The following is a 27,354-nucleotide window of genomic DNA, read 5'->3' as shown; positions in this document are numbered from 1 at the left end:
GAAACAAAGTTATTAATAACAACTAATTACTAAAAAGGAGTAATTAAGGCAATGGAATTTGAAGAACCGATTTGTTTTAATCCTTGAATTTTTATTACTTTTTGATAATTGTTGTGGTAAGTCGGATGTCAACTGATCAAGATAGTCATTTGAAACTTTTTGTACATATGGACAAGTTTATATGTTATTAAAAAATAAAAATAATTGAAGTAAATGCAAGGATAACGAATAAGAGGGGTTCAAAGCACAAAAAATTAAAAGAGCTAGTAACTCCTCTGCACTCCCAACTCCTTTTCGTTAGCGAGGTTTATACACCTCCCTTAGACAACAACCACAATCTTCCTCTTCCTCTTTGCAACGGTTTTTCTTCTTGATTATATTAATAAAATTATATTATACGATTTAATAATTAATAAAAATATATTATGCAATATTTTTGGTATTTACATACCATAAAAATTTATTATCATAGCTAATCAAGGTAAAACAATAAGGAGGATATACCAAACTAAAAGTATATTTAGGTTGGATATACCATTTAAAATTTTAAAAACAAAATTACATGTTCTATAATTTATTATAGGGGTATCTAACTCCTAAAAATGGTTGATAGCATAAGATGTATTTTTTTTTTTTTTTACAATGAATCCGGTATATAATAATATGCCATTTACAATGTACCTAACGAGGACCTAAAATTAAATACTTTTAGTTTTCAAGAAGCTTGACCAAGCAAGCTAGTATTAATTAGAACGGGAAGAAGAAACAAGAAATCATCCCACAAAATCTTATTTCACTTAAAGTCAATCAAATTTGTGTTATTATAATTAACACGCAATAAGTAACTAAGCCAGTGGAACTTTAAAAACCTATTTGTTATAGTCCTAAAAAGGATTTATTTTTTGATAATTGTTGTGGTAAGGTAGGATGTCATGTGATCACCAAATTTGGAACTTTTTGTACATACGACAAGTCTATAACAAAAGTAATTGGAGTAATTGTAAAGATAACAAATAGTAACAGGGTTCAAAGCACAAATCAAAAAGAAGTTAAAAAACTACAACAAACCTGTTGAGATTTCCAAAATTTTCACTCCACCCCTCAACTCCTCTCCAATGGCGGGTCTGTACACCTCCCTCAGACCCCAACCACCTTCTTCTTCTTCATCTTCCCAACAATCCTTCTTCTCGAAGGTTCTGCTCCTCCTTACTATCCTTCCTCTATCCTTAGCTGTCTTTGCCTTTGTTCTTCAATGGCGTGGTGGCGGAGTTGACGATCCGATCTCTCGATGGTCTCCTGAAGAGTCTCACAAATTTCCCGGCATGGACAGCTCTCCTCTATCCACTGTCGCTCACTCTTCTTCTCACTCATCAGATTGCTCTCTCCTCGCTCATAGTAATACGCCGTCATTTCCTTACTACAAAGACTGGAAATTCAAACTTCATTCAGATCTCAAACCCAAGGTTTCACTTTTTTAATTTGCTTGTGAGGGTTTTGGCTTTTGATCGATCTCGAATGGGTTCTGGTCGTTTTTATAAAGTGATTTGCATTGTTGGTATCTAAAGTTCTTGCCATTTGTAAGCTAGGATTTAAGTTATATAGACGGACTATGTAAAGATTTACACTATCAGTGAATTTTAATCTGTGATAATAGGTTACCATTTTTACTAAATTACCACTTATTGCATATCAAGAGATTTACCTGTAATTACCTATGACCTGACAGTGTCAATAGTTCTTACATCGTCAATGCACAGAACTTAAACTCATTTAGCTAATTAAGAAATTCTTACTTTTTTTTTTTGTTTTTTTTTGCATCTTGTAGTACCTTCCAGCAAATGAGTGAGTAGCTCTTAGTTAAGTTTCTTCTACTGCATAACTGAGATTAAGAATTAGCTATTTTACCAAGTAAATAGAACTTTATTCAGCTAAAGTTTTTAATGCCATAGAGTGCATAATTTGTATAAGAAAGCATAGAAGGACCTTTAGGATATATATTATTCATCCAAATTTCACAGAAAGGATCAGTTGCAGGTTGATCATCCTTTGCTTCTTTCCCCCACCCCCCTAAAAAAAAGAAGCTATGTAGGAAAAGTATCTTGAATAATGATATATTGCATACTTCAGAGTTTCTTTTTCTGGCCAAAACACAACAAAGTAAGTCCAGTATCGGGATGCTTGGTCATGATGGTGTGCTTTCGTTCAGTCGAGGGTTGCTAGGAGTCTTTTGAGTATGTCTAGAGAATTGTATGTCAAAGAAACCTTACAGAACTTCTAGTATTGGAAATCTCCAAATTATTCGAGCTAAATGGATAGTGAGGATTCATATGCCGACCCTACCTAGCCTGGGATTGAGGCGTAGTAGTTGTAAGCACAACAAAAAAATTATCAGGGAAAAGGTTTCTACAGCCTTCTCCTTTTTGAAATTCCAGCACCTTGAACCAAACGATATCTCCTTAACAGATTTCTTAGTGCATTTGTCCCTAGTTAAAAGTTGCTAACATGTTTTCTCTATACTCATTGTTGCCCTATAACAGAACACTAATGTTTCTCTATATGCAGATATGTATTACAACCAGTACATCTGCTGGCCTAGAGCAGATCTTACCATGGATGTTCTATCATAAAGTAATTGGGGTAACATCATTTTTGCTTTTCGTGGAAGGAAAGGCTGCATCTCCTGATGTTTCTAAAGTCCTTGAATCCATTCCCGTAAGTTCCCCAGCCTGTATTTGCCTTTTCAATGATAAAGATTCATCAATAAGATATTTAAATGGTATTGAAAAGATTTTATTGAGCAGCGCATCTCCTTGCCTTGCCCTCAATTAGCTCTATCTAGATGTTTTCAAGAATAGTGATCATGGCTGCTCTTATGAAATGGTTACTTCTAATGCATTTTAACGTATTTCTTTCTTTTCTTAGATAAAGCTGAACTATACTGGGCCAAATCCAGCTTACCCACTTATTTTAATGCTCAAGTGGCATATTTCAATTTCCTAAACTTGGGTTTTGTTTGATCTGCAGGGGGTAAAAGTAATATACAGAACTAGAGAGCTAGAGGAGCAACAAGCCAAAAGGTCTGTCATTTCACATTTTCTGATTGTTTCAAGGACTGGCCATTATTTCTTGTATTCTGTTTGGTTGGATTCATGCCGAATTTGCGCGACAGAAGTTAATGCTGCAGTTAATTTCTTGCCTGTTGGCTCCAATTGCGTGAGAAACAGTTAGATTACATAGACATTGCAATTTATTTTGACCATGGAATATTTCTAAAAATATAAGAATTTGTTGATTGGTTTTGGTGAGGCTGAAATGTAGGAAATTAATAGAAAAGGGCTATGAAATATCAAATGATACTTATGGTGCTTAACTTTGTTTCTTCTTATGTTCATATTTTCGTTATTTCTGTAACTGTAATAATTGCTTTACATTGAGTTGTTGAAAATTGGCTAAATGTCTCATCTTTTAGCATTAGCATGTCATTTTCTTTGCATACATTTCGTTGAGGCGTTGACATACATTTTCTAATTTTGATCTGCTTTGATGGGAAGGAAATGTGGCCTTCGAGTTTCGTTAATGGTTATACCTTTCACATTTGCACGTCGATGTTTCACTGATGTCCTTTTTTTCATTTTGTCCTAGCCGGATTTGGAATGAAACGTGGCTGTCGAGTTTCTTCTATAAACCTTGCAATTATGAGCTCTTTGTGAAGCAATCTCTTAATATGGAGATGGCCATAGTGATGGCAAGGGTATGAATTCTTCTAGTTTTGCATTGTATATCATTCTAGTCATAGCTGATGATCCACATACATGCTGAAATGTCAGGATGGGGGTATGGATTGGATAATTCATCTAGACACAGATGAGTTATTACACCCAGCAGGTGCTCGAGAGTATTCTTTGAGGCAGTTGCTGCTTGATGTGCCTTCAAATGTTGACATGGTTATCTTTCCTAACTATGTAAGTTAGTTGGAAAATGTGTTCCAGGAAAATAGATATTTATAGACAGTCTGATTAGTTCTCAGAACATGTTGTTTACTATTGTAATGTCATAAAGTGTTTTAATGTATTTTTTTTTAAAATTCAGGAGAGCAGTGTTGAACGAGATGACATCAAGGATCCTTTTACGGAGGTAAGCTGGAACTTGCAATTCATTATTTTGTTACTGAACTACTGCACATTGTCGTTTATGGGCAAAACTACTTCGATCACAGTGATATGATACAGGAATATGTTTCGGTTGATTTAGATATTTAAGTGCAGTAAGCAATTGAGAGATAATTTGTCTAAATCAGCAATGCTGCATCTTCCTATATTTAATTTTCTTTAGATGTTTGACCATGACAGGGATCTTTGAGGTAAATAATGGAACTCTTATTTTGTTCTGTTATTGGCCTTATGATCAGAATTTTTTCAAGCGTTTTTTGGTCATATCTGTTGTTTGTCAAAGCTATGTGAACTTAGCTTCGCGGATGGCACCTAAGACTGTTTTTTCTTTTGTTTTCTTTTCCAATTTACCCATCACAATAGGTGTCAATGTTCAAGAAGAATTATGACCATCTAATGAAGGATACATATTTTGGCATGTATAAAGAAGCAACCCGTGGCAATCCAAATTACTTCTTGACGTATGGCAATGGTAAAGCAGCTGCTCGAATTCAGGACCATCTTCGTCCCAATGGGGCTCATAGATGGCATAATTACATGAAAACTCCGAAGTATGTTTGGCCTCTATAATCTCTCACATTATAACCTGTCAATTATGGTTTTGGCCCTTAGGTCATGCAATCTTAAAGGGATTTTCAATTGTTTCCGGATGCTATGAATATTCCAATGCTTTTCCTTGTGATGCTGATATTCTAGAAGAATTCTGTCATATAATTTTTTTTTCATATGGCAGGGAGATCAAATTGGAGGAGGCTGCTGTTCTGCATTACACATATTCCAAGTTTTCTGACTTGACTTCAAGACGAGATAGATGTGGTTGTAAGCCCACAAAGGAGGACGTTAAGAGATGCTTCATGTTGGAATTCGATAGATCTGTGAGTTTTTGCTCTTTTTATATTTATTTATTTATTTTTTTTGATTTGCACCGGGTGTCCGAGTCTCTAAGAGCCCCGACTAATCCCGGGGGTGCACAAGCCCTCGGCAAGGAGTTTCCGTTTTATTTATATGTAGAAGTAAGAGAATTTTTTTCTTATTATTGTGTTTAGTACTGTTTACACGTTACTGCTGGATAGTGTAGCTCCATAATTTTTACAGCTTCATGGTTGTTGCAGGAGAGGAGTTGTTTTGTATCTAACCCATTTTGGTTCTTCCAGTTATTTCATTCTAGCTGCTAAATTTGCTACTGGGTTTCAGGAAAGATGCGTGGGTGGTGGAAAGGGAAAGGGGTGCGGGCTGGGGAAACTGCCAACTTGAATTGTTTAGAGCAATGCTAAATGTCTTCAGCCTTTGGAAGCCTACTTTAAGGTCTGATAGAATCTGTTTCAAATAGATTAGGCTACTGGTATTTACCCTATTTTGGTTCATTAGGAGTAAGGGAAGGTAAGGGGAGAGGCTTATTAAATTACTTTGTTAAGTGTAGTAATTATCATAATCTTCCCTTTGTTTGGTACAATTAACAGGTGAATAGCAAAGGGATATACTTCAACCACTCAATTTCTTTTTAAAATTTAAAAAAAGGGAGTAGATGAACCACCAGAAAAAATGAAAATAAAATAAATAGATATAGAGAAGTATTTATGTTATGTCCACTATGTTAACTCAATATTTCTTATTCTTTTCATAGTTCTGGATGACACAATGATATTTTGATGGTAATAATTCGCTTATTGCCCTCCCAAGTTTTGTATCATAGCAGTTGACAAGTTCACAAGTTCAAACCTAAAGATAATCAAGATATAGAATAAAACGACAAGTGTGTTATTAGAATATCTTTAGTTTGCCCGACGAACAAATATGAAGAGCAGTAGTCACAACTTACAAGTAAGCCAAAGAATGAAATGGATCATGTAACTTGTTCATCTTTTGTCTGCAGACTAACTGATCCTTTTTTGCGCTTTAGCATATTAAGTTCATCAAACTAAAATAACTTCTATGCTAGCAAAATGAAAATATGTCTAGTACTAATTTTTTTAACCTCTCCCATATGACGCAATGTTTTGTTGTTAATTGGAATATTATTATAGTGTCCAACACACATCATGAATCATGATAGTGTGAATGGTGAAAGGGTAACACTATTTATCTTCAGCTTAAACCAGCTTCGTTCAGTACCAATGTCGTTTCCTTCAAACTTAGACAACTTAGTTTCCCATCAACAACTTTTTTACTAGCATATAGAGTAGGGTACTTTATGTTGGCAAAACAAGTTGAGTGTCGGAATTTAGCTGTCTAAGTTTGAAAAAAAAATGATGTTGGTACTTGAACCAAGCTGGTTTAAGCTGGAAATAAATGGTGTTGGATCTTTCACCATTCACACTTTCATGATGTGTGTTGGACACTATAACAATATCCATATTTGATAGTGAAACACAACGTCATATGGAAGAAGTTAAAAAAAATTAGTGCTAACATATTTTCATTTTGCTTGTCATTATTTTTCCTCTGATGCATGGAAGTCATTTCAGCTTTATGGACTTAATATGCCAACACGCGAAAAAAGATTACTTAGTCTCCCGACTTGGGATAAAATACAATAAGTCTACAAGCTTTATGATCCATTCAAGTCTTTGGCTTAATGGTAAGTTGTGGATACTTCTCTGCATATTAGTTCGTAGGGAAAATAAAAGATGTTCTAATAACATAGTTGCTTTATCTTATATCATGATTATTCTTAGGTTTGAACTTGTCAACTGTTACGAGACAAAACTTGGGAAGGCATTAAGAATCGAGTTATTACCATCAAGAAACTATGAAAAGAAGCACTTCACCATGAAAGATCTTGGTGATCTTCATTTCTTTCTTGGGAGTCGAAGTCAAAAGTTCATCAACTTCTCTAGTCTTGACTCAAACTAAATACACCTTGAAATTACTCGAACTCATTTGTATGACTAAGAAAAAATATTGAGGTAACATTTTGGACATAACGTAAATACTTCTTTATATCTATACGGGGATAGGACATGATCTCTTTTTTACTTCACCTTCTATTTTACTTGCCAAACAAAGAAATAACCCATGACACGGCCCCACGGCCTTAGACTAGTGGTAAGATCGTAGCGCTGGTTATGCACATCAAGCAGTTGAATCTGTCGCAGACAAAAATCTGGTATATAAGTGGAGAAGGCTAGAGTGCAGGCATATATTGATTGAGTTTAGAACTACGCCTCACTAGTCCTCGGTGAATTCTCCGTTATAAAAGATTACTCATGACACCTCTCTCTATTTCACCTCCCATCCTCTTCCTGTTGCATCTATCATAGCATTAGATAGTTTTTGAAAAGAGTACTCTTTGTCAAAGGCAAAAAGTGTAGAATTGGCTGCCTTCACATATTATCTCATTCTCTTGTTGGACTGAATCTAGATCTTATATAGTCTACATTTTTGGCATCATAATTCCATCTAATTTCACCTTAACTTGATCCTTCTTATACTATCTAATCTTGCCATGCCAATTTTAGGCACTCCTCATGTACGCCTTAAACAAGTTTGCGAGATAAGTTATGTGGATGCGATAATCAAGTCTTAGCGATGTTGTTGCTGTGACATTGATTGTAGTTATATATAGTTGTGACAGCTCGTTATTAGGAATACATGTGGCATTATAGTGGTAGAATAAATGACGGAAAAACATTCCTAATGGCATGCTTTGTTTAGACTTTAGATTCTTTTACTCTACATGTGGTTTAAATTATTTAGGACGAGAAGTTTTTTTTGCAACCCAAAGGCGTGGCCTAGTGGTCAATGAAGTGGGTTGAGAACCATGAGAGCTCGAGTCCAAATTTCTGCAGAGACAAAAACACCAGGTGATATCTTCCCATCTGTCCAAACTTTGGTGGACAAAGTTATCCGGTACTTGTGCTAGTGGGAAGTAGCAAGTACCCCATGGAGGTGCGCAAGTTGGTCCGAACACCACGATTATTAAAAAAAAGTGTTTCCTTTTTAAACTTTTGGTAGTCTGGTTGTTGGAGAATCAATCTTAGACAATATCCATAGTTTGGTTTTGTGCAATGATTTTGTTCAGCCCTCTTTTATGATTGAATTTTGAGCAAATCGTTCTAATAAAATGTAGTCTTCCTGCTGCTTCTATGGAAAAAATTACTATCAGTTGACGGTTTATTGATATAATGTCAACTGTTGTGTTTTATTTTCTTGACTTTTGATAGTTTATCAGCTAATATGGTGTGATAATAAACTGTATCTTCTGCAGGCATTTATTATTGCTTCAACTGCCACAGAAGATGAGATGTTAAACTGGTAATTACTATTCTAAATAGCTGCTAAATCCAATTTAATCTCGCTCAGCTCTCTTTTTGTAGCACTCAGTTGGCCTTTTGGATTAGTTATGTTCTTGATTTATTCATCAACATAGATATTTTGAAATTCTGAAGCTGCTATATGTTTCCACTTTGTGAACTCTTGCTGAAGAGTATATGGTTGTTAATGTTAGTAAAGATCTATTTGCCTTTATCTTGGTCAGGTATCGTGAACATGTGGTATGGACTGACAAAGCGGTGAACCTGAAACTATTGAGGAAAGGCATTTTAACTCGTATTTATGCTCCCATGGTAAGCCTGGACAACCTGACTTTGGAATTCTTTTTCTTTGGGTCCAAAAGTGCAATTTTCTGAATAGGAAAAAAAGGAGGAGGTTACTCTAGCGAAAGAGTCTGAACAAGAACGATTTAATAGGTCCTCTTAAAAAAATATCTTTCGATCACATTGTAAGTCCTAGAACACAAGAATAGTGTAGCCTTTGAAACGAGTACGTATCTCTAACATCAATTCGATCAGAACCATGTGAAGGTGAGGAAAATATGTTTTATATTTATCATTTATTGTGTGTGAAATGGAAATACGGTATTGCTCGGGAAGAATTTCGGTTGTGGGAGGACATCCTTGGAAAACTAATTCTCGTAGGATGGACTAGTGGTCAATGAAGTGGGTTGAGATTCACGAGGTGTCGGGTTCAAATCCCAGTGGAAGCAAAAACACTAGGTGATTTCTTCTCATTTGTCCAAGCCTTCGTGGACAGTGTTATCCGGTGCTTGTGCTAGTGGGAGCCGGGAGGTAGTGCATACCCGTAGAATACCACCAAATTAAGATGACGAAGATATCAGCAACACGATGTGCATTCAAGAGTGCAATGGTATGATAATTGAAACTTGTTTACTGATACCAAAATTCATGTGGTACCAGAAGGGAGGAGGGAGAAAGAGGAGAAGAATAAAGCGAAATAGGAGAAATGAGAGGGAAGAATAAGAGAGAAATCTATTTATAAACTGTTATTCGTCAACTGAAGCATTTCTAATCAGGTTTCACAAAGAAGTCCTAATTGGTAGGTAACCTTTGCATATGCTAGACTCATAAAACAAAGAACTTTTACAAAAATAAAATTAATGATAAAGATAAATTCAAACTAAGGGATAATCTTTTAAGATGAACTCTAAGAAAATTGCTAATAAAGATAAAGTTTAATCTAAAAAGATTAAAAATAAATACAAAAATGTGGAAGAAATTTCTACAGCAGCCCATCGTCTTCTACTATAAAAAGTTGGGAGAGGATGAGGATCACATAGTCTCTGTCAATTGACAACGTGGACGCTTGTGTTTTCTTCGTTTGATATTTCATGCATATTGTCAGGACAATGGAAGAAGTAGCCACAAAATAGAAAATACAGAAGAGCAACATGAAAACATCGTGGTTGTGTCTTTTTTGGATTATATGCAAGAAATAGGAGAATGTGTATAGAAACGGTGTAAAATGATGTCGGAAGTATTAAATTATTTTCTCTATTCCATTATATGTCTAGAGAGAGACTGCCGCACAGAAAGATTAGGGATTATATTTCATGCATATTGTCACGGACAATGGAAGAAGCGGCTACAAATTGGATAATACAGAGACTGACATGAAAGCATTGTGTTTGTGTCTTTTTTGGATTATATGGCATGCAAGAACTGGGCGAGTGTTTAGAAACAAGTGTAAAAATGATGTAGGAAGTAGTAGTATGTTTTCTGTATTCCAATATATATCTAGAGAGAGAGAGACTGTCCCCCAGAAAGATTAGGGATGAAGTGCTCCCAAGGCTTTGATTTAGGGGTAAAGGCGCAACACGGGATGTGTGAATTGGGCATAGTTTGAACCTTGTCATTGGCACAAAACGTGGTATTTAAGTGGGACTTTGAGGGTAGGGTACAGAGGCGTGCCCATGCTCCCTCGAGTTCTTAACTTATGAGGAAAATTAGGATTGGACCAACTTTCTTTTTTTTTTGGGAACCAACTAACTAATGGTTTTTTCGGTTATAAAAAGAATTAGGAATGAAGTAGAAAATCAGTGTGCGAAATCTGGAAAATGAAGAGATTTATGGCAATGGCAAGTCAAATGCAGCCATGAAATGACAACTTTTGAAGTCCCTGAATGTAGAGTAAGAGTTAGTGTTAGGGAAATTTAGATCCTTCCATCATCTGCTCAAACATTCTGTTTGTCTTTATTCCAGCAAGACAATGCCTGCATTTTGTTCTCTTGAGACGGTCGAGATCTCTTGTGCAGTTTCCCTAGAGTGTCAGAAACATTGTTATAACTCATTCCAGCCGTAGCTTTCTTTGTTCATTCTTTTCTTTTTTACACGTGCAGGTTATTGTCCAAGGTTTGAGGGAGAGTGGTGTTTTCAGTTCTATCGTTTCATCTGCTCAGAAATCTCTATCAAAGGACAAATTTTTAGCATCCATTGAAAGTAGCAATTCATCAAAGGCTGCTGCCTCTGAGACACTTCCTTCGAGAAAGATTGGTAGAAATCAACATTCTCAAGCTGCCAGAAGAGTTTTAGAGGAAAGTGCTTCCCACTTTGAATTTCATGAAGAAGCCGTTCCACCACGGCCACCCCCAGGCATTGATGAAGATGTCATAACTGAAGCGTAATTGTTCTCCTTTCATGGCTTCTGCTGCTTTCTTCTGTCAACTTGACGGAGTGGATGACGAACATGCAATGTCTTCATTTGTATCAGAGTGTAGAATAGCTAAAGATGTAAGCTAGCAGATTCACAGGTGGGAGTGCATTCTTGCTTCGGTTTTATGGTTATTCCCGATCATTACCCAAGCGGAGGTGTAAATTTATGTTGTAATACACAGAGAAACATACAGATGGAGTTGGGGGGTGGAGGAGGGTGGAAGATATTTTTTTTTTTTTTCAGAGATCAACTTTATGGTATGGAGATGAGGGGTTATTCTTAATGTATAGTAACTCGACCTCTAATGAGTTGATTATTTTTGAGGCTCGTACTTTCTGAATCACATGGTGTAGAATGGCTGTTCGCTGAGATCATTTCTTAACTCGAATCCAGGGTTTCAGATCATGATAAAGCCTTGAGAAAGAGGATGAGAGAAATGAAAAACAATTACAGTATTAAACTGGTGTTGGGTAGATTTCGTCCTTGGAGAGCATAAAAAAATGTGTCCAGATAATTTCTCTCTGAAGAACGGTGATTGTAAAGGGGATGGAGTTTTTTGGTTAGAGGGATTAGAAAAAAAAAACTCCCGTATAACTTATACAGCGGTAGTAAGTTGTGTGAAAATTTATACGTGCGGACAGAATAAGAATTAAGAATATGAGGATTAAAGTACCCAAAAATAATAGGCTCCTATCTGGTTAAAATAAGTAAGTAATCTCTTCATTATTAGTCTGGAACTCCCTACATTATTAATCACATACAACAATCCCTTTAATTTTATTCATCGGTAGATGATTTTTGTATCATAACGTTCGCATAATTAGCATGTAAGCAAATAACCTAAGTACATGTTCTGAGGAGTTCCAAAATAAAAAATAAAATAAAAAGGAGGGGAAATTTGAGTCATGTTGTTGTCTGGAATTGGAATTGGATTTTGATTTGTTAGTTGACCATATTATTGATTTTAACAGTATTGACGTACAATGTTCAAATTTGACCCTATTTAGTGCATTTTGGAGATTAGGGGCGTATTTAGAGAAACAAAAGTATACCAATTGCCTAAGTAAGAGGGGCAAAAAAGTGAAGGAGATTAAAAAAGTCAGGAATGAAATACTGTAAACGATAACGAACTGAAAACCAACCAGTCTTTGATGGCGAGTATGATACTCTCCAACTCGCTCTCCTCTTCTACTACTTTCCTCCGATTCAATGAGCCCCAACGGCAGCAGCTCTTTGTGTGTTCCTCTTCTCGAAATACGCCGCCGTTTCTTCATTTTCATAGCCGGAAATTGAAGAAGAGCAGCAGAGCCTTAAGAGTGGTGACACGTGCAGGAGGAGGAATAAGTAGCAGCAGCTACATATTTGCTTTGATATTCCCACTTTCTCTGCTTGCTATCACTATCTTCACTTCTGCCCGTATTGCTGACAATCTCGATCAGAAATTCCTCGAAGAGGTATGCTTCCGTATAGTACTATTTTTTTTTCTCTCTCCGTCCCTTAATTTTTATCCCTTCTCTGTTTCGAGACTCAATTCGACCAATTTTAACTTAATTCAGTTCACTTTTTATATAGATAAATTTAGATGTTTATAAACGTATTAAATTTAGATGAAGGGGAGCTGGTAAAGTTGCCTCGGGTTCGAACCGCTTGTGGTCCGGCCCTTCCTAGACCCCGCTTAGTATACCGGACTGCCCATAAACATTTTAATGGTTTGATTTCCTTATATTAAAATGTGTTAGTCTGTCTCATGTTAGCCTGTGTTGAGTTAGGTTCATGGTCCATTTTTTAGGTTACTTAATATTCTTTGGAAGTGACGTAAAGGAAAGTTACTAGGAGTCATTGTATCTGCATCCAGTTAAATTTACAGTTTTATGCTATGTGATTATTGTTTTAGTGTTCTGATTTTGTTACTCACATCAACATTTATTGGTTTCGGATTATTTCTTGAGTGAAGGGAAGGGCATGATGAAAGTTGAAGTCTAGCTGAAATTTTCTCTTTTGGACTATGCTTTATCATAGTCCTCTGTTCTATGCAAAGATTTTTTTTATTACTGATATTTAGGACATCTATGTTAACATTACTTGGGAGGGATTGGAGACAATAACTATTGTACTATAATATGCTGGAGGAAAACTATACTTCTTTATTTTCTTTTGCTTGTGAGACACATATGGTCTGTGGTGTGTGTGGGGAGAGGAAAAGGGGGGGGGGGGGGGGTAGGGGAAATACATAGAAGCTATGTTGCTCAGATCCTTCAAAAGATGCTGCTATGCCCATGTCCGATCCTTGAAATTTAGTGCATTTTGGAGGATCTGACGCGGGTGTGACAACCTTTTTGGAGGATCCGACAATATAAGGTAGAAGTGAGGGTTCGGATGAGGGAGCTTATTAGATAAGGTTATGAATGTATAGCCAGGGAAGATGCTAACGCTCGAGCCAGTGCCATCTTCCTTAAAGCTCAGCGGGAGGTGTTTTTTGCATGCCAATGCAAATGCTACTCGACAGACTTAGGAGGGTTTTGTTTCAGAGTTGCAAAAAACTGAGTTTGCAGACTTAGCTTTTGCAAATTCTAAAACAGTTGCCATCTTAAGACTTGAATAAGCAATTCTTGGTTGACAGTGTGCTGATATACGCTATCTTCTGTGTCTGTAGTCTTTTCATTGTCAAACTCTTTTTGTTCTACTGTGGATATGCTACTTGATTGAAATGGTAATGGCATATAGTATTTTCCCCCTTAATTGGAAATGGTGCTAGAGAAGAGTGCAAACCTATTAGCATAGTTTTGTGAAGTACCAAGGCATCAGTCATTGTTTTGACAAGGAAAGAAGACAGGTCGATTTGGCTCCTAGATGATTTAGCAGTGTAACTGTAAATTCCGCTGAATTGAGCGATCATGCTAGCTAGGAAAACGTTTATAGAGCGCGAAGTGAGCATCACTTGATGTGTCTTTGAATTTTTGGAGAATGTCTGCTGGGAGGAAACCAAGAACAATTGGACATATATTTGCTGCAAAATGAGAAGACTAGATGTATAGATGGCAAAGCTTCATGCGATTTGCACCTATTTTGCAATTTGATTTTTTGAGCTTTTTAAGGAGTAGCCAGTATGTGCAAAACAAGATGAAGAATGTTCATGAGTGGACTAACTTATTTCGCGTTGGAAGAATAATGTATTTATGCTTGTACTCTCCCTAGACAATACATCAACCACTGCATTGAAGATCCCAGTGCATACCCTGATTTTCTGGTCGATAAGGGTTCAAATATGCAATGTTTAGACCTATCATACACTTAATGTCTTTATAAAGTACAAACTCTGCCAAAGATCTATGTTGTCCAATGATACATGTTGGACACTTAGAAATTGGTCGTTTCCCATAATCACAAGATGCATATCTTTGGCATATGTACAGGATGTGATTTAAATTGGGGCACCAGAATTTAGTGACTTCACAGATCCAATTGAGTATAAGTTGGAAATGGAAGAAAAAGAAGAAAAAAAGAAAAGAGTCTCAATCATTAGAAGAAACTGAAATGGTGTTCATGTACTTTAACTGGAACAAATTCATGTAACATGAACACATACATACACACATACACACGCGCGTGCACACACACATGCACATGCATGCCCATTATAAGCTACAAGAGAAAAATATACTATAAAATGTTCCCTTGTGAATTGTGATCATATCGTTTGATGAGAGAGTTGTTTTTCAGTTATTTGTGCCCTACATTGGTCATTATTACTTTGCATTTAGAGTAATTGCAGTGATCATAATGATCATAGTTGTATTTTTTCCAACACTATATTTCAAATTGATTTCCATTGCCACCCCCCCTTTTTTTTTGGGTTGCTGGGGTATCACACTTCTGGATTCCTTTTTTGGCCTTTTAACTATTATTAGCTCAACAGTTAAGAGAAAGAAATGGGACTATATTGAGGTAGTTTGTATTTTCAGATTCTTTCTCAGCAAATTGTTGTGTGCACATTATAAAATTTGCTTTTGACTGTATGAGGACCGTATTTGACTTCTCTTGACAGCTTGCAGTAAATCAAGCAATAATGGAAGGTGAGGAAGATGATGGCATTGTGGTTACTCCGTTAGAAGAAAAACGTGCAACTCCTCGTACACGTAACCGACCCAAACGGGAAGTTGAACCTTCATCTAAGTAGGCCAATTTGTTAAGGTGAAAAAAATATGATCTACAGAGTAGCTTCTTGGTCCAATTTAGCACTGCACCATTATATCATCGTTGACTACAAAAATGTCTTTATTCAGCCGAACTCTTTGTACTAAAGCTATCTAATTCAAAATATTACAGTATATATGTGTATGAAGCGCTATGTTTCCTTCTGCTATTTCTTTACCAAATTATTGCCAACTTCTATAAAAGAATCCCTTTTGGTTTCTGAAAAGCAAAAGGTGAAATGATAAAATATAGCACCAACTAAAATGTAAATTTCTACTGGATCTGCTTTACCCTTGATTGCGCTTTGGTCTTTTATGGACGGCTCCTTTAGTACTGTTGCTTTACTTTGTCTTTCTTTTGATTTCCTTTTCTTGCTCACGAGCTGCTTAACTTCATTTACATACCGAAAAAGAGTGCATGAGACGTGAGAGAACCTGCTATAGAAAAGGAGTGAGCAGAAACTATGCCCCATCAGTTGACAAGTTTTCAAATGTATCATTGAAAAACCATCCTAAGCAGTCTGTGTTACTTTGCGAATTTCACAGTATCAATCAAAAGTTAGCAAAATCAGCATTTGCTTTATCGTAAGGTGAACAATATCATCATAAGACGTTCAGCAAAGATGTATTTGTTTTTTTTATAAGGTAATATATTTGTCTCATCATTAAGAAGTTTAGAAAAGAATATTTATTACATATAGTTGCAAAAATCGGATTGAACCAACAGATCTTTCTACAATTGCACATATACATTCCCTTTCGTAACAGCTAGAAGCATCGTCCATGATGCTGTTCTTGAAGCATGATCCATTTCCTATAATCTGTCAAAACCAAAGGTCAATTATCGTTATCGAGAAAATCAAAGGCACAAGTGAACATTTAAATCTTCAAACCATGAAAATAACAAAAAGCAAACAAACACTTGCCAATCTTCTCTTACCAAATCATTCAGCTTGCTGTTACACACTGTTAAACCATTCAACATCACCAAACAACAAGACGGTCCCTTTCACTTTCACTCTCTCTCTCTCTCTCTCTCTCTCTCTCTCTCTCTCTCTCTCTCTCTCTCTCTCTCTCTCTCTCTCTCTCTCTCTCTCTCTCTCTCNTCAAAGTTAATAATTCAATTCTAGCTAAACTATTCAAGATAATACAAACTTAAACATTCAATTTACACCATATGTAATCAATTCAATTAAAATAAGACATAAACCCTAGATTTCAATAAAATACAAAGTTAAACATACCCTATTTAAACGCTAATTAACTAATTCATAACTAATTAACAAAATATTAAATGTATACAAAAAACGAATAAGTTTTAATTCAAACCTAGAATTATTTTAGGAGGTGGAGAAGGAGGGGTGGTAGTGGTGGCGTCACTAGCAGCGGCAACGTAACGGTGGGGGAGTGGCTACGTGGGGTGGGGAATGGGATTTGTGTAAGGGAAATAGAGAAGGAGAGGGGAATGGTGTTGTGTGTGTTAGGGAGAAGAGAGGGAGGAGTATGAAAATTTTGAGAAGAGAGTAAGAGAAACGAGGGGAAAATCCCGTTTTCAAATCTAAAATTAGAAATACCGACCAAAGTTGGTCGGTAATTTTGGCCGGTACACTAAGTGTTTGACGTTTGACTATTTACCGACCAACTTTGGTCGGTTATATAAAAAAAACTAAATTATGTTTTTTTTGTGTTTTTATTTCTTAAAATATTATAAATTATAAAAAATTATTATAAATTATAAGCATTTATTTTATTCACATATATATTTATTATAAATAATTATAAACTATAAGCATAATCTTTATATATAATTATATTAGCTAATTACTTTTAATAAATTATAATAGCATCTATCTAAGTTATAATTAAGTATATGAGTAATTTCACACACACACATACACATACACTATATGTAATTGATGATCAATCACATACATTACTACGTACGAAAAATTTATCAATTGATAAACCAATATTATTCTATTTTAAATATGTTTAGTCGTTTGACCTATTAACTCGTTTATTTAATGCTAATAACTTCTTTCGTTTCTTTAATTTGTGATCCATATATATATATATATATATGTCAAAGATGTTAAGTATTAATTCTTCTATATTTCATTCATTGATCACTAATAATGCATGACATAGATTAATCGATATAGGTCGAGACGTTATGTTTTTAATATTAAATGATATTGGTCGAAACGTTTTATTTTTAATATATATTCATCGATGCATCTAAGTAAGTTAAAAGCCGATGAATCAATAGATATATTTGATGATGATCAATTATATATACTAATTAAATTATTGCTTCTTCATAGGTCTATCCCCAAAAGAACCCGACCCTGGATGTGGTCCTAGCGATTCGTGTTCTTATATATATACGTCTCTCTCTCTCTCTCTCTCTCTCTCTCTCTCTCTCTCTCTCTCTCTCTCTCTCTCTCTCTCCTCTCTCCTCTCTCCTCTCTCCTCTCTCGTCTCTCCTCTCTCCCGCAGCAACACAGAGAGAGAGAAGATAAATACTTCCACGTGAATGCTTTCATCCAGCCGAACATAAACTTCAACATGCAGTCAGTTTCTGCATAAGCTCACTTTCCAACTTCAAGTTGCAACTAAAAGGATCTGTTCATAAATCAACAGATGACTCCCAACTAGAACATTTTTCACTGAACATGTCTCAGTGGAGAAATGCTCCAAAGAGGAGCTGACGAACCCTTGGCAGTTAATCCACCAAAATTGTTTGAGAATGATCATCTTTTCTGCAAAATCCTGCAGCAAAGTCAAATGGATATCTTGTCTTTATAAGAAGCAAATACTAGGATAGAAGAATTTAGCTCTCGCCAAGACTACCATGAGATCTATCCCTGATGTAAACCTTATTGGATATGAAAAACTTATGCAAGTTCTTTTACTCATCTGGTATTTCCTCGTAATACTAGTGATTCTCAAGCCAACCTTTCAGTAGAGAGTGAACACCTTAAGCCTTCACATTTTACAAATGGAATAAACTGACAGCTGTGCTCGGCTACTAATAAAACAATTTCACTCCTTTATAATCTATAACCAAAAGGCAATTAGCAAACTGGTTATTAGATGGTGCTACATTGGCAGAGTCATCAATGCCGCTGCTAGACGGGCCTTAGTAGCAAGGTCATAATCCAGCTCACTGCCAAATAAACATTTCCATTTTCCTATGTCAGGAAGCTAGGGAAAGACGGAAAACAAAGAGAATAGCACAAGTATGGAGACCCCAAGAGGATGGCCAAGTGCTTGCGGTATGGGAGTAATAACCTGGAGATCCCAGGTTCGAATCTCAACTACAACATTTTGTGTTACTCCAGCTCCAGCCTTGATGATCAAGATTACCTTGGCAACTTGTGTTTGTTGGCTGGACAAGAGCCTGGTGGATTAGTCAAGCTGACCTGACAACACCGATGTAAGAAAAGAGAGCACAAGAGTGGAAAACAATAGGGAAACCGGAGAGAAACTAGAAGACTATAAAATGAAAATGTATCTATCTTTTGCCAATTCCCTTTCTTGAACCAAAAAAAGAAGGGGGGAAATCTAGGTACATTTCCCTTCTTTCCTTTAGTCTCTAGACAAAGGGTTAGTTTCTTTTTTTTTTGGGCCGAAAAGTTTGATTCAGTTACCAATGAATTGCTCAATCTCCAGTTGAGTAAAGTTACCTTCAAAAAGCATCGGAGTAGTCTTTCAACGCTCAAAGAGAATATGCACTTATAATCCTCCGGTGGATAGATTGGCCCCTCCAACAACTACAGACAGAATCTGCTTAACAAGTTACCTGCAAAGTTGAAGTGGTTTTTGTTTGAAATTTTCCAAAAACTAGGGTTGCGAACTCAAAGAGATTTTGGAAAGTGTTGTTTGCTCCTGTTTTGCAAAAAGTTTTTATAAGATTTCCAAACTTGGTTTTTCAAAAACCTAAAAACTCCAAAAACTGGTTTTTGAATTTTTGAAAAATTGGAAAATTTAGTTTGGAAATCTAAGAAAATTAAAGACCTTTTTTACCCCAAAAAATTCAAAAACCAAGTTTGCAAACTCAAGTTCCGGAAAACTTCAGACGCCACCTAAAAAGGGCAAGGATCCAGGCAGCTTCATATCACATACTTATGCAAAGGATTGACAAGTTTATGATTTATTACCTATTTTCATTTTTCAACCAGGTAAAAGGGTAGACCCCTTTGCTTTTAACTTTGATTCCAGACCAAAAAATTTCAATCCAGACAACACCAAGTCTGCCGTCTTCTTCTTCATGTGGTCAATAAGCATCTCATCATAAACAACTAAATCGGCTTCAGTAAGATGTTTTCGCTTTCTCATATTTGCAAAAAGTTTCCGTGCTTCTTCAATTGTTCCATGTTTGCACATGCCAGAAATTACAGCACAATATACAGCATTATCAGGAGAATAGCCCTCTTCTAGCATTTCATCTAAAACTTTCATTACCTTCTCAGCATCATTCATTTTGCAGACATGAATAATAGTGAGAATATACTTAAACTCAATCGGGCCACTCGCCACATTGCCAAGGCAGTCACGAATTAGCATCATTGCTGGATCAATCTGTCCTATTTTGCAAAGCCCTTTGACAAGAGAACGGTATGCAGCAACCGACGGAATCAAAGACATCTCTTTAATTCTGTTATAGCAATTACATGCCTCCTGTACATCTCCGACCTCTACAAAACACTGGACAGCATTGCTGTAAGTCGATGAATCAGGTTCATAATCTGAATCGCGCAATTCAGATAACAATGTGAGTGCCTTGTTTACCTCGCCATTCATATAGAGAGCTTCCATAAGAATGTTATATATTGGAACACCACAATAATCTTTTTCTTTCAAATATTCAAAGACTTCTAAAGCAATCATAATCCTATCATCCTTCTCTACCATAAATATAAAGAATTTGGATAAATCATCACGAATGCAATAGCTCAATCGCTGCAGTTCCTCAAGCAGTTTGCAAATCTCATCCATTCTCTTTGACTCTGCATAAGACACCAATATGGGCCTTACAGTGGAAAAGTCAGGTTGAAGATCTTCTTGAACTGTGATTTGGAAAAGTTTATAGGCCCTATCTATCAATTTTGCATTGCAGAAACCTTCAATAAGAGAATTATAGATTGCCAAATCGGCCCTATAGCCCGAGTCCATCAGATCTTTAAGCAAATCACAAGCTAAACCAACTTCTCCATTTGCTACAAATGATTCAATCAGAGATCCATATATTGCCCTATCTATTAAATAATTCTTTTGTTTCATTTCCTTAAACAACTCATAGCCTTTGTCAACCTGATTAATTTTACACAAACCTGTAATATAAGTTGAATAAGCAATAACATCGGGTTCAACAGCATCCTGCTGCATCTCTTCCCAAACCTTTGAACAACCATCCAAGTTCCGCTCTGCAACCAATATCTTTACCATCGCTGTATAAGCAAACACATCAGGTTTGCAAAGATTCTCTCTCATCCGACCCAAAAGCTCAAACACTTCATCCATCCGCCCTAACCTGCATAGTCCCTTTATCAAGATCATGAAAGTCATACTCTCCTCCACCAACCCATCCTTCTTGAAATCATCATAAACTGACATAGCCAAGTCCAAATGATTGGTTTTAACCAAAGCATCCATTATTCTGTTATACAGAAAAACTCTTGGTTTTACCCCAAATTTTTTCATTTTCTCATACACATAGTATACTCTAAGACCCCTGTTAGCATCACCATGCATTCTGATCAAGATTTCAAACTGTTTCTCACTAGGCGGCTTTCCTTGCATATGCATCAGCTCAGGAACCTGATCAGCCGCCCGAAATTGATTCACCCTATTCAGACCATAAGCAAAGGCATTGTAACAAGAGAAATCATGCCTATAACCTTTCTGCTTTCCTGTTAAGATACATTATAAGAATAAGCAGATACACACATACAAGAAAAACGCTGATTGTTATTCGTTTGTCTATTACTTCTGCTCATTTTTTCTCATCCATTGAGAACCAGACAACAAGAAAATGCATAATTTTGGGTTTCCTCTTTTGTATGCAAAACGATTTAAGACGTAGCAATCTGCCAAAAGATCAAAACCATGACAATCATGGTCGTTGACTGTCTCAAAATTACAGGATTGTATCTACATACTCTCTCTACAACAACAACAAACCCAGTGTAATCCCACAAGTGAGGTCTGGGAAGGGTAGTGTGTACGCAACCTTACCCCTACATTGTAGGGGTAGAGAGGTCTCCGGTAGACCCTTGGCTCTACGTACTCTCTATGTCCCATACAAATTTTCCCTTTTCATTTTTTGGAGTCAGCTTGACACATTTTTAGACTAAAAAATGAAAAACAATTCATATATATTCAACAACTTGCAGAAAAATATTAGTACAAGTATGCAACTTTAATGTCATTAAAATAAAATTGCTGCTCAAATGTCACGTTCTTCACAAAAAAACAATAAGCACTTAAACAGTAGTAGCATAGAGATTAAATATGAAGGTAAGCCTTGGCGCAATAGTAAAAGTTGCCCCATGTGACCAGGAGGTAGCGGATTCAAGTGGGCATAAACATCTTCTTGTAGAAATGCAAAGGTAAGGCTAGGTACATCAGACTCAACGTGGTCCGGCCTTCCTCGAACACCGCGCATAGCAGGAACTTAGTGCACCAAGCTGCCTACTTTATGCCGATTCAATATATTTTCAAAATAAAAGCTCAGCAATAAAAGTTGAAACTTTTCCCATTTCAAAGAGACAACATAGCACATTAAATTTGCAGACAAGAAAAAAAACCACAAACAATAAGAAGCTTCATTGATTAAAAGTAACAAAATTCAAAAACGCAAAAAAGGGTGAATTTTTTACCAGCCCAATGGAAGAACTTGGAGGAAATTTTAGGATCAATATTAGGGTGCTTGAGAACTTCAGTTACAAGCTTAGGAGTGACACGTCGTAGACGGTTAAGTTCAGCCACAAGGGGTGGGCCCCAACTCTTATGTTTCCTGAATGAATCAACTATATACCTACCAATTGGTGATAAGCGTTGAGCCAAAGAGAAAAATTCATGGGATGGGTCTTTTTGGGATTTTAGGCCGAAATTTCCATCTGGGTCCCATTTTTGAAGCTCAAAATTAGCAGAAGAAGAAGGTGAGTTTTTGGGGTTGGGGCGATTTGGGTTTATGGTTTGGCGATTGGAGAAAAGGCCGCCTTGTACAGTAGGACGATGCTGAGTTGGTTTACGGTGGCCGTAGAAGAAGTACGGTTTGTGTTGTACTGCAGATTTGGGTGGCATTTTGGATGTTCTGTTCAGTGTTTGTTTCTTCTTCTTCTTCTTCTTCAGAAACTGAAAGCGGCGAAGCTTGAATGAACTACCCGAGACATGTTGATGTGTGGAACTCTTTTTGCACTTTGTTCCTTTTTACTTTTTTCAACACCAAAATTATTAAAAGATGTAACCAAATGTAAAAGAATAAAAGTGAAATTAAAAATAGCGAGTACCGACCAAATTACTCATTTTACTTGACACCATTTGATTTGGACATCGATTTTTTATTTATATCTATTATATAAACAGTAATGAAAATGATAAAGGAAGGAGAGATCGTCAAAAAAACACTGCATCAACGTGTGGAATTTAAATAAATTTTTTAAAATAGTTTAATAATTTTAAATTATTAATAATTGTAAAGAAAATAGTAGAAAAATATTTTAGTTTCTGTAATATAGAAAAATATCGTAGACAAATATTACAAGGAAAAAGTTGTAGTTTGTAATATATTAGAGTGATAGATTGATCTTTCTTGATTCATTGAGTGGTTAGGCATGACCTTTTTAGTTGAGCTGAGCGATTTATCTAGTTAATTAATGTAGAAGTTAAATAATCATATTGGATAAAAACCTCTGCTCATTTTGATTCCCTTGCTACCGAAGCAAGGTCACATTAAAACTAAAAACCATCAATAACACACCCACTCCATACTGACAAGCTATTAGTGTGACATCTATTTGCTTTGCGTACATTGGCGAGACTTGTGTACATATGACACGTAAGTGATGTTCGATTTGTATGGTTTCGTTGGATCTCTTGGTGATCCAAAGGCAGTTAAGACCAGAGTTGAGAATCTAGAGATGTTTACAGATAATATGCTAAGACCCAAGTCCTAACACAAGCACAACTATGTGCCAAATGTAGAGTTTTCCAGCATCTTCAACACATTCTAATGATATCTTCAAAATAGAGCTTCTTGCTTCAAAAAATATTCAATGAAGTCAGTGTAACTTTAGTGAAATTTGCTGTAGCTAGTCAATATAAAATTTCGTTAAAACTTGGAATTCAACTAATATCTTGTTCTATCTCTACCACATTCACTTTCCTTCGATTCTATTTCATTTACTTCATTAATAAGAACTACTACAATTACTTGAATCACATATTTTACAGTATCTATTAGGATGAACTTTTGGGGCCTAAAGCAAGAGATTTACTGGCCTAGGGATGGAGCCGCCCTTGTTATCATTCATCCATCAAAAACCTACCCAACTATCTATCCAGCAGGGTATTTTCTCTTTAAGCAAAATATATAAATGAACAGAAAAAAAGAGCTTTTTTATGTTACACATGTCACACCCGATGCCATAAAAAAATTGTCCTATTTATCTAACTCCATAGGCACGAGAGAGCTGCATTCCAACCTGCTGTCCTTCTTTTCCAACCCTCTGTAGAGTCATGGTTGCAACTGCTCCACCAGTGACCTTGGTAACACCCAAAGATGTTAATTAAGATACAAAAAGATCCAGAAGTTGGTCACTATTCATTAATACTAAAAGTAACCCTCTTCTGTGTTTTTTCTTCTCTCCAATTGTACGCGGTCCTCTGTTTTTCACCTTGAAACCTGGAGCTTTTGTACCTCGACATATTTTGTGAAGGACCTTCCCTCTTCCGAGAACCAGTATAAAAGGTTTTATCACCTCTGCTAGGTCTTCCAAAATCCATGTTTCTCTCATTACTCTGCCTTGGTAATCGCTGCCAATCCCAAGATGTGAACTCAGGCTCTCCCCATCTTCTGTCATTTGAGGTTGTTCCACCACCTCGACTAAGGTTCCTATTCCAACGAGAGCCATAGTCTGAGTTCCACTGCTCATGCCCCCTAGAATTCCAATGGTTTCGGCCCCAGGAACCAGTTCTATTATTGACCCATTCGTTTCCTTTAGCACCAGCAACACTTTCACCACCTTGATGCCACAAATTGCTGAAAGTGTTATCAACACAAGCAGATCCATTCTCATAATTCAGCCCCGTGGTCCAACCCCACAACTCATTTCCACGGCCTCCCCAAGCAGTGTCCTTTAAGGTCCCCTGGTTTTTTGGGCAACTCCTTTCCCACGGATCATCATCTTTGATGTTTACAGGGTTATCCCATTCATTCCAAGTCTGCTCCTCATTTCCTCGGCCTCCCCAGGCAGTAGTTTCCTTCAACGTCTCCTGGGTCTTGGGGCAACTCCTTTCCCACGGATCATCATCTTTGATATTTGAAGGCTTATCCCATTCATTCCAAGTCTGCTCCACATTCTCAAAAGTTTTAGAGCCCTGCACATTATCACTTTCCCAAGGATTTTCACCATTATCAGCAGCTTTATCCTCCCATACTAGGGTGCATCCAGAAACTAAGTTGTTCTCAGACTTGACAGAGTTTTCAACTTCATTAGGATTAAAATATTCTCTATCCAAATCTAGGATCAGCTCCGGATCAATAGTTGAGTCCCAATCAACTTTATCAATGTACATATCTGGATCAGGAGGACTCTGAGGAGGAAGACCACTTATCTCAGCCAAATATCTCCTTTTTGCATCATTGAATGCTTCATGACCTGCAGAGTCATCCCACTTGACCACATTATCATAACAGTACATGTATTTTTTTGCACTCACAACCTTGCGCCAAGGAATCCCGGCTGCTCTGCAGAAATCTATTTCCCATGATGGAGCACTATTTTCCTGGATAGCTTTAAAAAGTGAAAATGAAGAAGTTATCAGATTTTGTAGGTAACACAAGACTTGATCGCCTTCAAGCAGGTGTGCAGATGACAGGACATAAGATGACAAGTTTTTATGCAAAGAAAAAACTAAGTAGTATTTTAAGAAAATAAAGAAACTGAGGGAAATATATGAAGAGACATCTCTGATTAAAATGACAAAACATCCACAATAGTGAATTCCAATCGTGTGCACCATGATCTATTATACATCTAGGTACAAAAACTTTTAGGGAGAGATTGGGGCAAAGCCAACATGGCAGCTGGCTTCAACACTCTGAGATTCTTCTGATAAAGGAATTTTCTTTGTACAACAGATTAAAAATGTTTTTTTATAACCGAGAAATTCGCTATTTCCTGCTTCAAAAATCAGTAGATAATGGGGCCAACCTTCTACCATCTCCACTTAAACACCAGACTTGGTTCACCAATAGGATTCGAACTCATGACTTGCGCCTACCATGATCCCTAGCCGTACTACCTTTTCCCTCGAACTAAAGCTCTGGGGAAAGAATATTAGTACAAGAGATTAAATTATGGGACAACTGTTCAATGCTTGTAATGTTCCAACTCAAATCAGTGACAAATCTAAACATGAAACAATTTACTTACAGAGAAGGTACACATTGGCTCCCTATGAACAGATTCAGCTAGTTCCCTTTGGGAAATTCTCCTTCATATTATTTACGCTCACCTTGAATGACTTTGCAGCAATAACTATCTCAAAAGATAAGATGACAAGCGAGCGTTCTGGAAAGGTTAAGCCCATTCACAAAGAGAAAGGCCGATAGAACAGTTTAATCATTTGACATGGGATTGGGTCCCAATTTAGCAGGGTGAGTCATTCTAAATTCTTAGATGCAACTGGAGGGACTCGAGAAAGACAAGTTTAATCCTATAGGATACAAATTAATGTATAAATTTATCAAAATTTCTTTTAAAATGGGACAAAAGATTTACTACTTTTATGACATTACTATCTGAACTGCTGAAATACCCATGCTATAAACCAATTGTAGCAGGTGAAAGTGGATTCTGCCCATAAATATCAGGGGTCATTTTTTCCGTAATTTCAAACTAAAATTCTTAAACTCGCTCAAAATTTCATACAAAACAATCCGAGAATATAAAAATACCCAAATATGAGAGCAAAGAATATATCAAAGAAACACCACATTTCTAATCATATAAACAGCAAAGCAGGTACTTGTATGGATCCTCTCATAACATACAAGGGGCCATCTCACTGAAATTCAAATTCAAAATTTTAATCAAAACACCCGAAGTACAAAAGATTAAACAAAACAAAAACCAAAATTGCCACCAAATTGTTAGATCAATGAAGCATCAAAATCATTAATAATTACACAAAAAAATAGCATGACACGGTAACCAAAACAAATGATGAGTATATTTAAAAAAAAAAGAAAAATTAAAAGACAAAAAAGTACCAGGAGAATGAGATTGATTGTAACGGGATGGAGGAGAAGGGGGAAACTCTTCGTACTTGTACTTTTTTCTTGGTATCCATCTTCTGTTCCAATTTCCCATTTTCTTCTGAAACCACTTATTAGACACACCAAAAAAAAAAAAAAAAAAAGACTTAGAAGAAAAATAGGAGTTTCTTTCTTTAAGTCGGTAAGGGTTGCCGCTAGAAACACTCAGATTTATTATTTTACTTTATTACTGATAATAAATGGAGGAAGACGAGACGAGACGAGTTGCTTGCTTTATCACACACAGATTACATGCTTGAATTGACAAAGGTGATTGATTTGATGAGTTTGTAATTAAGAAACATGATTGATGGGCTAAACCGACTCCATAGATTATGGGCTTAGCCTACAGGGCTACTAGTAATGGGAGAATCAGGCCTGGTAAACATTTTCCAAAAAGAGCCTCATAACGTTGCTTTTTTCGGGTATCTTTACGCAAATAAGAATGACATATTTATTGTTTACTTTTTTTAGCCGTCATATAACCAGATATATA

The 27,354-nt window shown here is 36.3% G+C and overlaps 4 protein-coding genes and 1 long non-coding RNA gene across 13 annotated transcripts; 2 read left to right on the top strand and 3 right to left on the bottom strand.

Annotated features, from left to right (window-relative positions):
* On the top strand, window positions 1,026-11,460 carry LOC109226171 (glycosyltransferase-like KOBITO 1). The gene is made up of 11 exons (XM_019390967.1): window positions 1,026-1,463; window positions 2,563-2,712; window positions 3,025-3,077; window positions 3,643-3,751; window positions 3,828-3,962; window positions 4,090-4,134; window positions 4,533-4,720; window positions 4,903-5,044; window positions 8,377-8,423; window positions 8,647-8,734; window positions 10,804-11,460. Exons 1-11 carry the CDS (start codon window positions 1,116-1,118, stop codon window positions 11,086-11,088), a joined length of 1,590 nt encoding a protein of 529 aa, XP_019246512.1. The 5' UTR covers window positions 1,026-1,115; the 3' UTR covers window positions 11,089-11,460.
* LOC109226161 lies at window positions 12,164-15,480 on the top strand. The gene is made up of 2 exons (XM_019390959.1): window positions 12,164-12,571; window positions 15,163-15,480. The coding sequence occupies exons 1-2, from the start codon at window positions 12,269-12,271 to the stop codon at window positions 15,292-15,294; spliced, it is 435 nt and encodes a 144-aa protein (XP_019246504.1). The 5' UTR covers window positions 12,164-12,268; the 3' UTR covers window positions 15,295-15,480.
* On the bottom strand, window positions 15,924-22,768 carry LOC109226129 (pentatricopeptide repeat-containing protein At4g20740). Of its 9 annotated transcripts, none has more exons than XR_002068011.1 (5): window positions 22,195-22,768; window positions 19,474-21,225; window positions 19,000-19,115; window positions 18,680-18,735; window positions 17,729-18,072 (listed from the first exon to the last, which is right to left on the bottom strand). XR_002068011.1 is itself a non-coding variant. In XM_019390931.1 (3 exons), exons 1-2 carry the CDS (start codon window positions 22,619-22,621, stop codon window positions 19,487-19,489), a joined length of 2,166 nt encoding a protein of 721 aa, XP_019246476.1. In that variant the 5' UTR covers window positions 22,622-22,768; the 3' UTR covers window positions 17,729-19,115; window positions 19,474-19,486. The 9 variants fall into 9 exon arrangements, 1 of the variants encoding a protein (XP_019246476.1); XR_002068013.1 differs by having other exon boundaries at window positions 18,680-18,730; XR_002068014.1 differs by lacking the exons at window positions 17,729-18,072; window positions 18,680-18,735 and adding an exon at window positions 15,924-16,131.
* On the bottom strand, window positions 23,699-27,138 carry LOC109226158 (bifunctional endo-1,4-beta-xylanase XylA-like). Its single transcript, XM_019390958.1, has 2 exons — window positions 26,814-27,138; window positions 23,699-25,332 (listed from the first exon to the last, which is right to left on the bottom strand). Exons 1-2 carry the CDS (start codon window positions 26,911-26,913, stop codon window positions 24,137-24,139), a joined length of 1,296 nt encoding a protein of 431 aa, XP_019246503.1. The 5' UTR covers window positions 26,914-27,138; the 3' UTR covers window positions 23,699-24,136.
* LOC109226166 lies at window positions 25,494-26,806 on the bottom strand. The gene is made up of 2 exons (XR_002068015.1): window positions 25,975-26,806; window positions 25,494-25,864 (listed from the first exon to the last, which is right to left on the bottom strand). It is a non-coding gene; the product is annotated as an uncharacterized LOC109226166 (long non-coding RNA).

The sequence above is a fragment of the Nicotiana attenuata genome, chromosome 1 (assembly GCF_001879085.1).
Source record: "Nicotiana attenuata strain UT chromosome 1, NIATTr2, whole genome shotgun sequence".
NCBI lineage: Eukaryota > Viridiplantae > Streptophyta > Magnoliopsida > Solanales > Solanaceae > Nicotiana > Nicotiana attenuata.
The sequence above is the reverse complement of the archived record's forward strand: the minus strand, read 5'-3'. Positions and strand labels throughout refer to the sequence as shown.

Excerpts from the sequence above, each read along its gene's own strand:
- LOC109226171 (XM_019390967.1), top strand. The coding sequence starts at position 1,116 with ATGGCGGGTCTGTACACCTCCCTCAGACCCCAACCACCTTCTTCTTCT. Across the intron at positions 3,078-3,642 it reads GAGGAGCAACAAGCCAAAAG|CCGGATTTGGAATGAAACGT; the intron begins GTCTGTCATTTC and ends ATTTTGTCCTAG. Across the intron at positions 8,424-8,646 it reads GAAGATGAGATGTTAAACTG|GTATCGTGAACATGTGGTAT; the intron begins GTAATTACTATT and ends TATCTTGGTCAG.
- LOC109226161 (XM_019390959.1), top strand. The coding sequence starts at position 12,269 with ATGGCGAGTATGATACTCTCCAACTCGCTCTCCTCTTCTACTACTTTC. Across the intron at positions 12,572-15,162 it reads ATCAGAAATTCCTCGAAGAG|CTTGCAGTAAATCAAGCAAT; the intron begins GTATGCTTCCGT and ends TTCTCTTGACAG.
- LOC109226129 (XM_019390931.1), bottom strand. The coding sequence starts at position 22,621 with ATGCCACCCAAATCTGCAGTACAACACAAACCGTACTTCTTCTACGGC. Across the intron at positions 21,226-22,194 it reads CAAGTTCTTCCATTGGGCTG|GAAAGCAGAAAGGTTATAGG; the intron begins GTAAAAAATTCA and ends GTATCTTAACAG.
- LOC109226158 (XM_019390958.1), bottom strand. The coding sequence starts at position 26,913 with ATGGGAAATTGGAACAGAAGATGGATACCAAGAAAAAAGTACAAGTAC. Across the intron at positions 25,333-26,813 it reads CAATCAATCTCATTCTCCTG|CTATCCAGGAAAATAGTGCT; the intron begins GTACTTTTTTGT and ends CACTTTTTAAAG.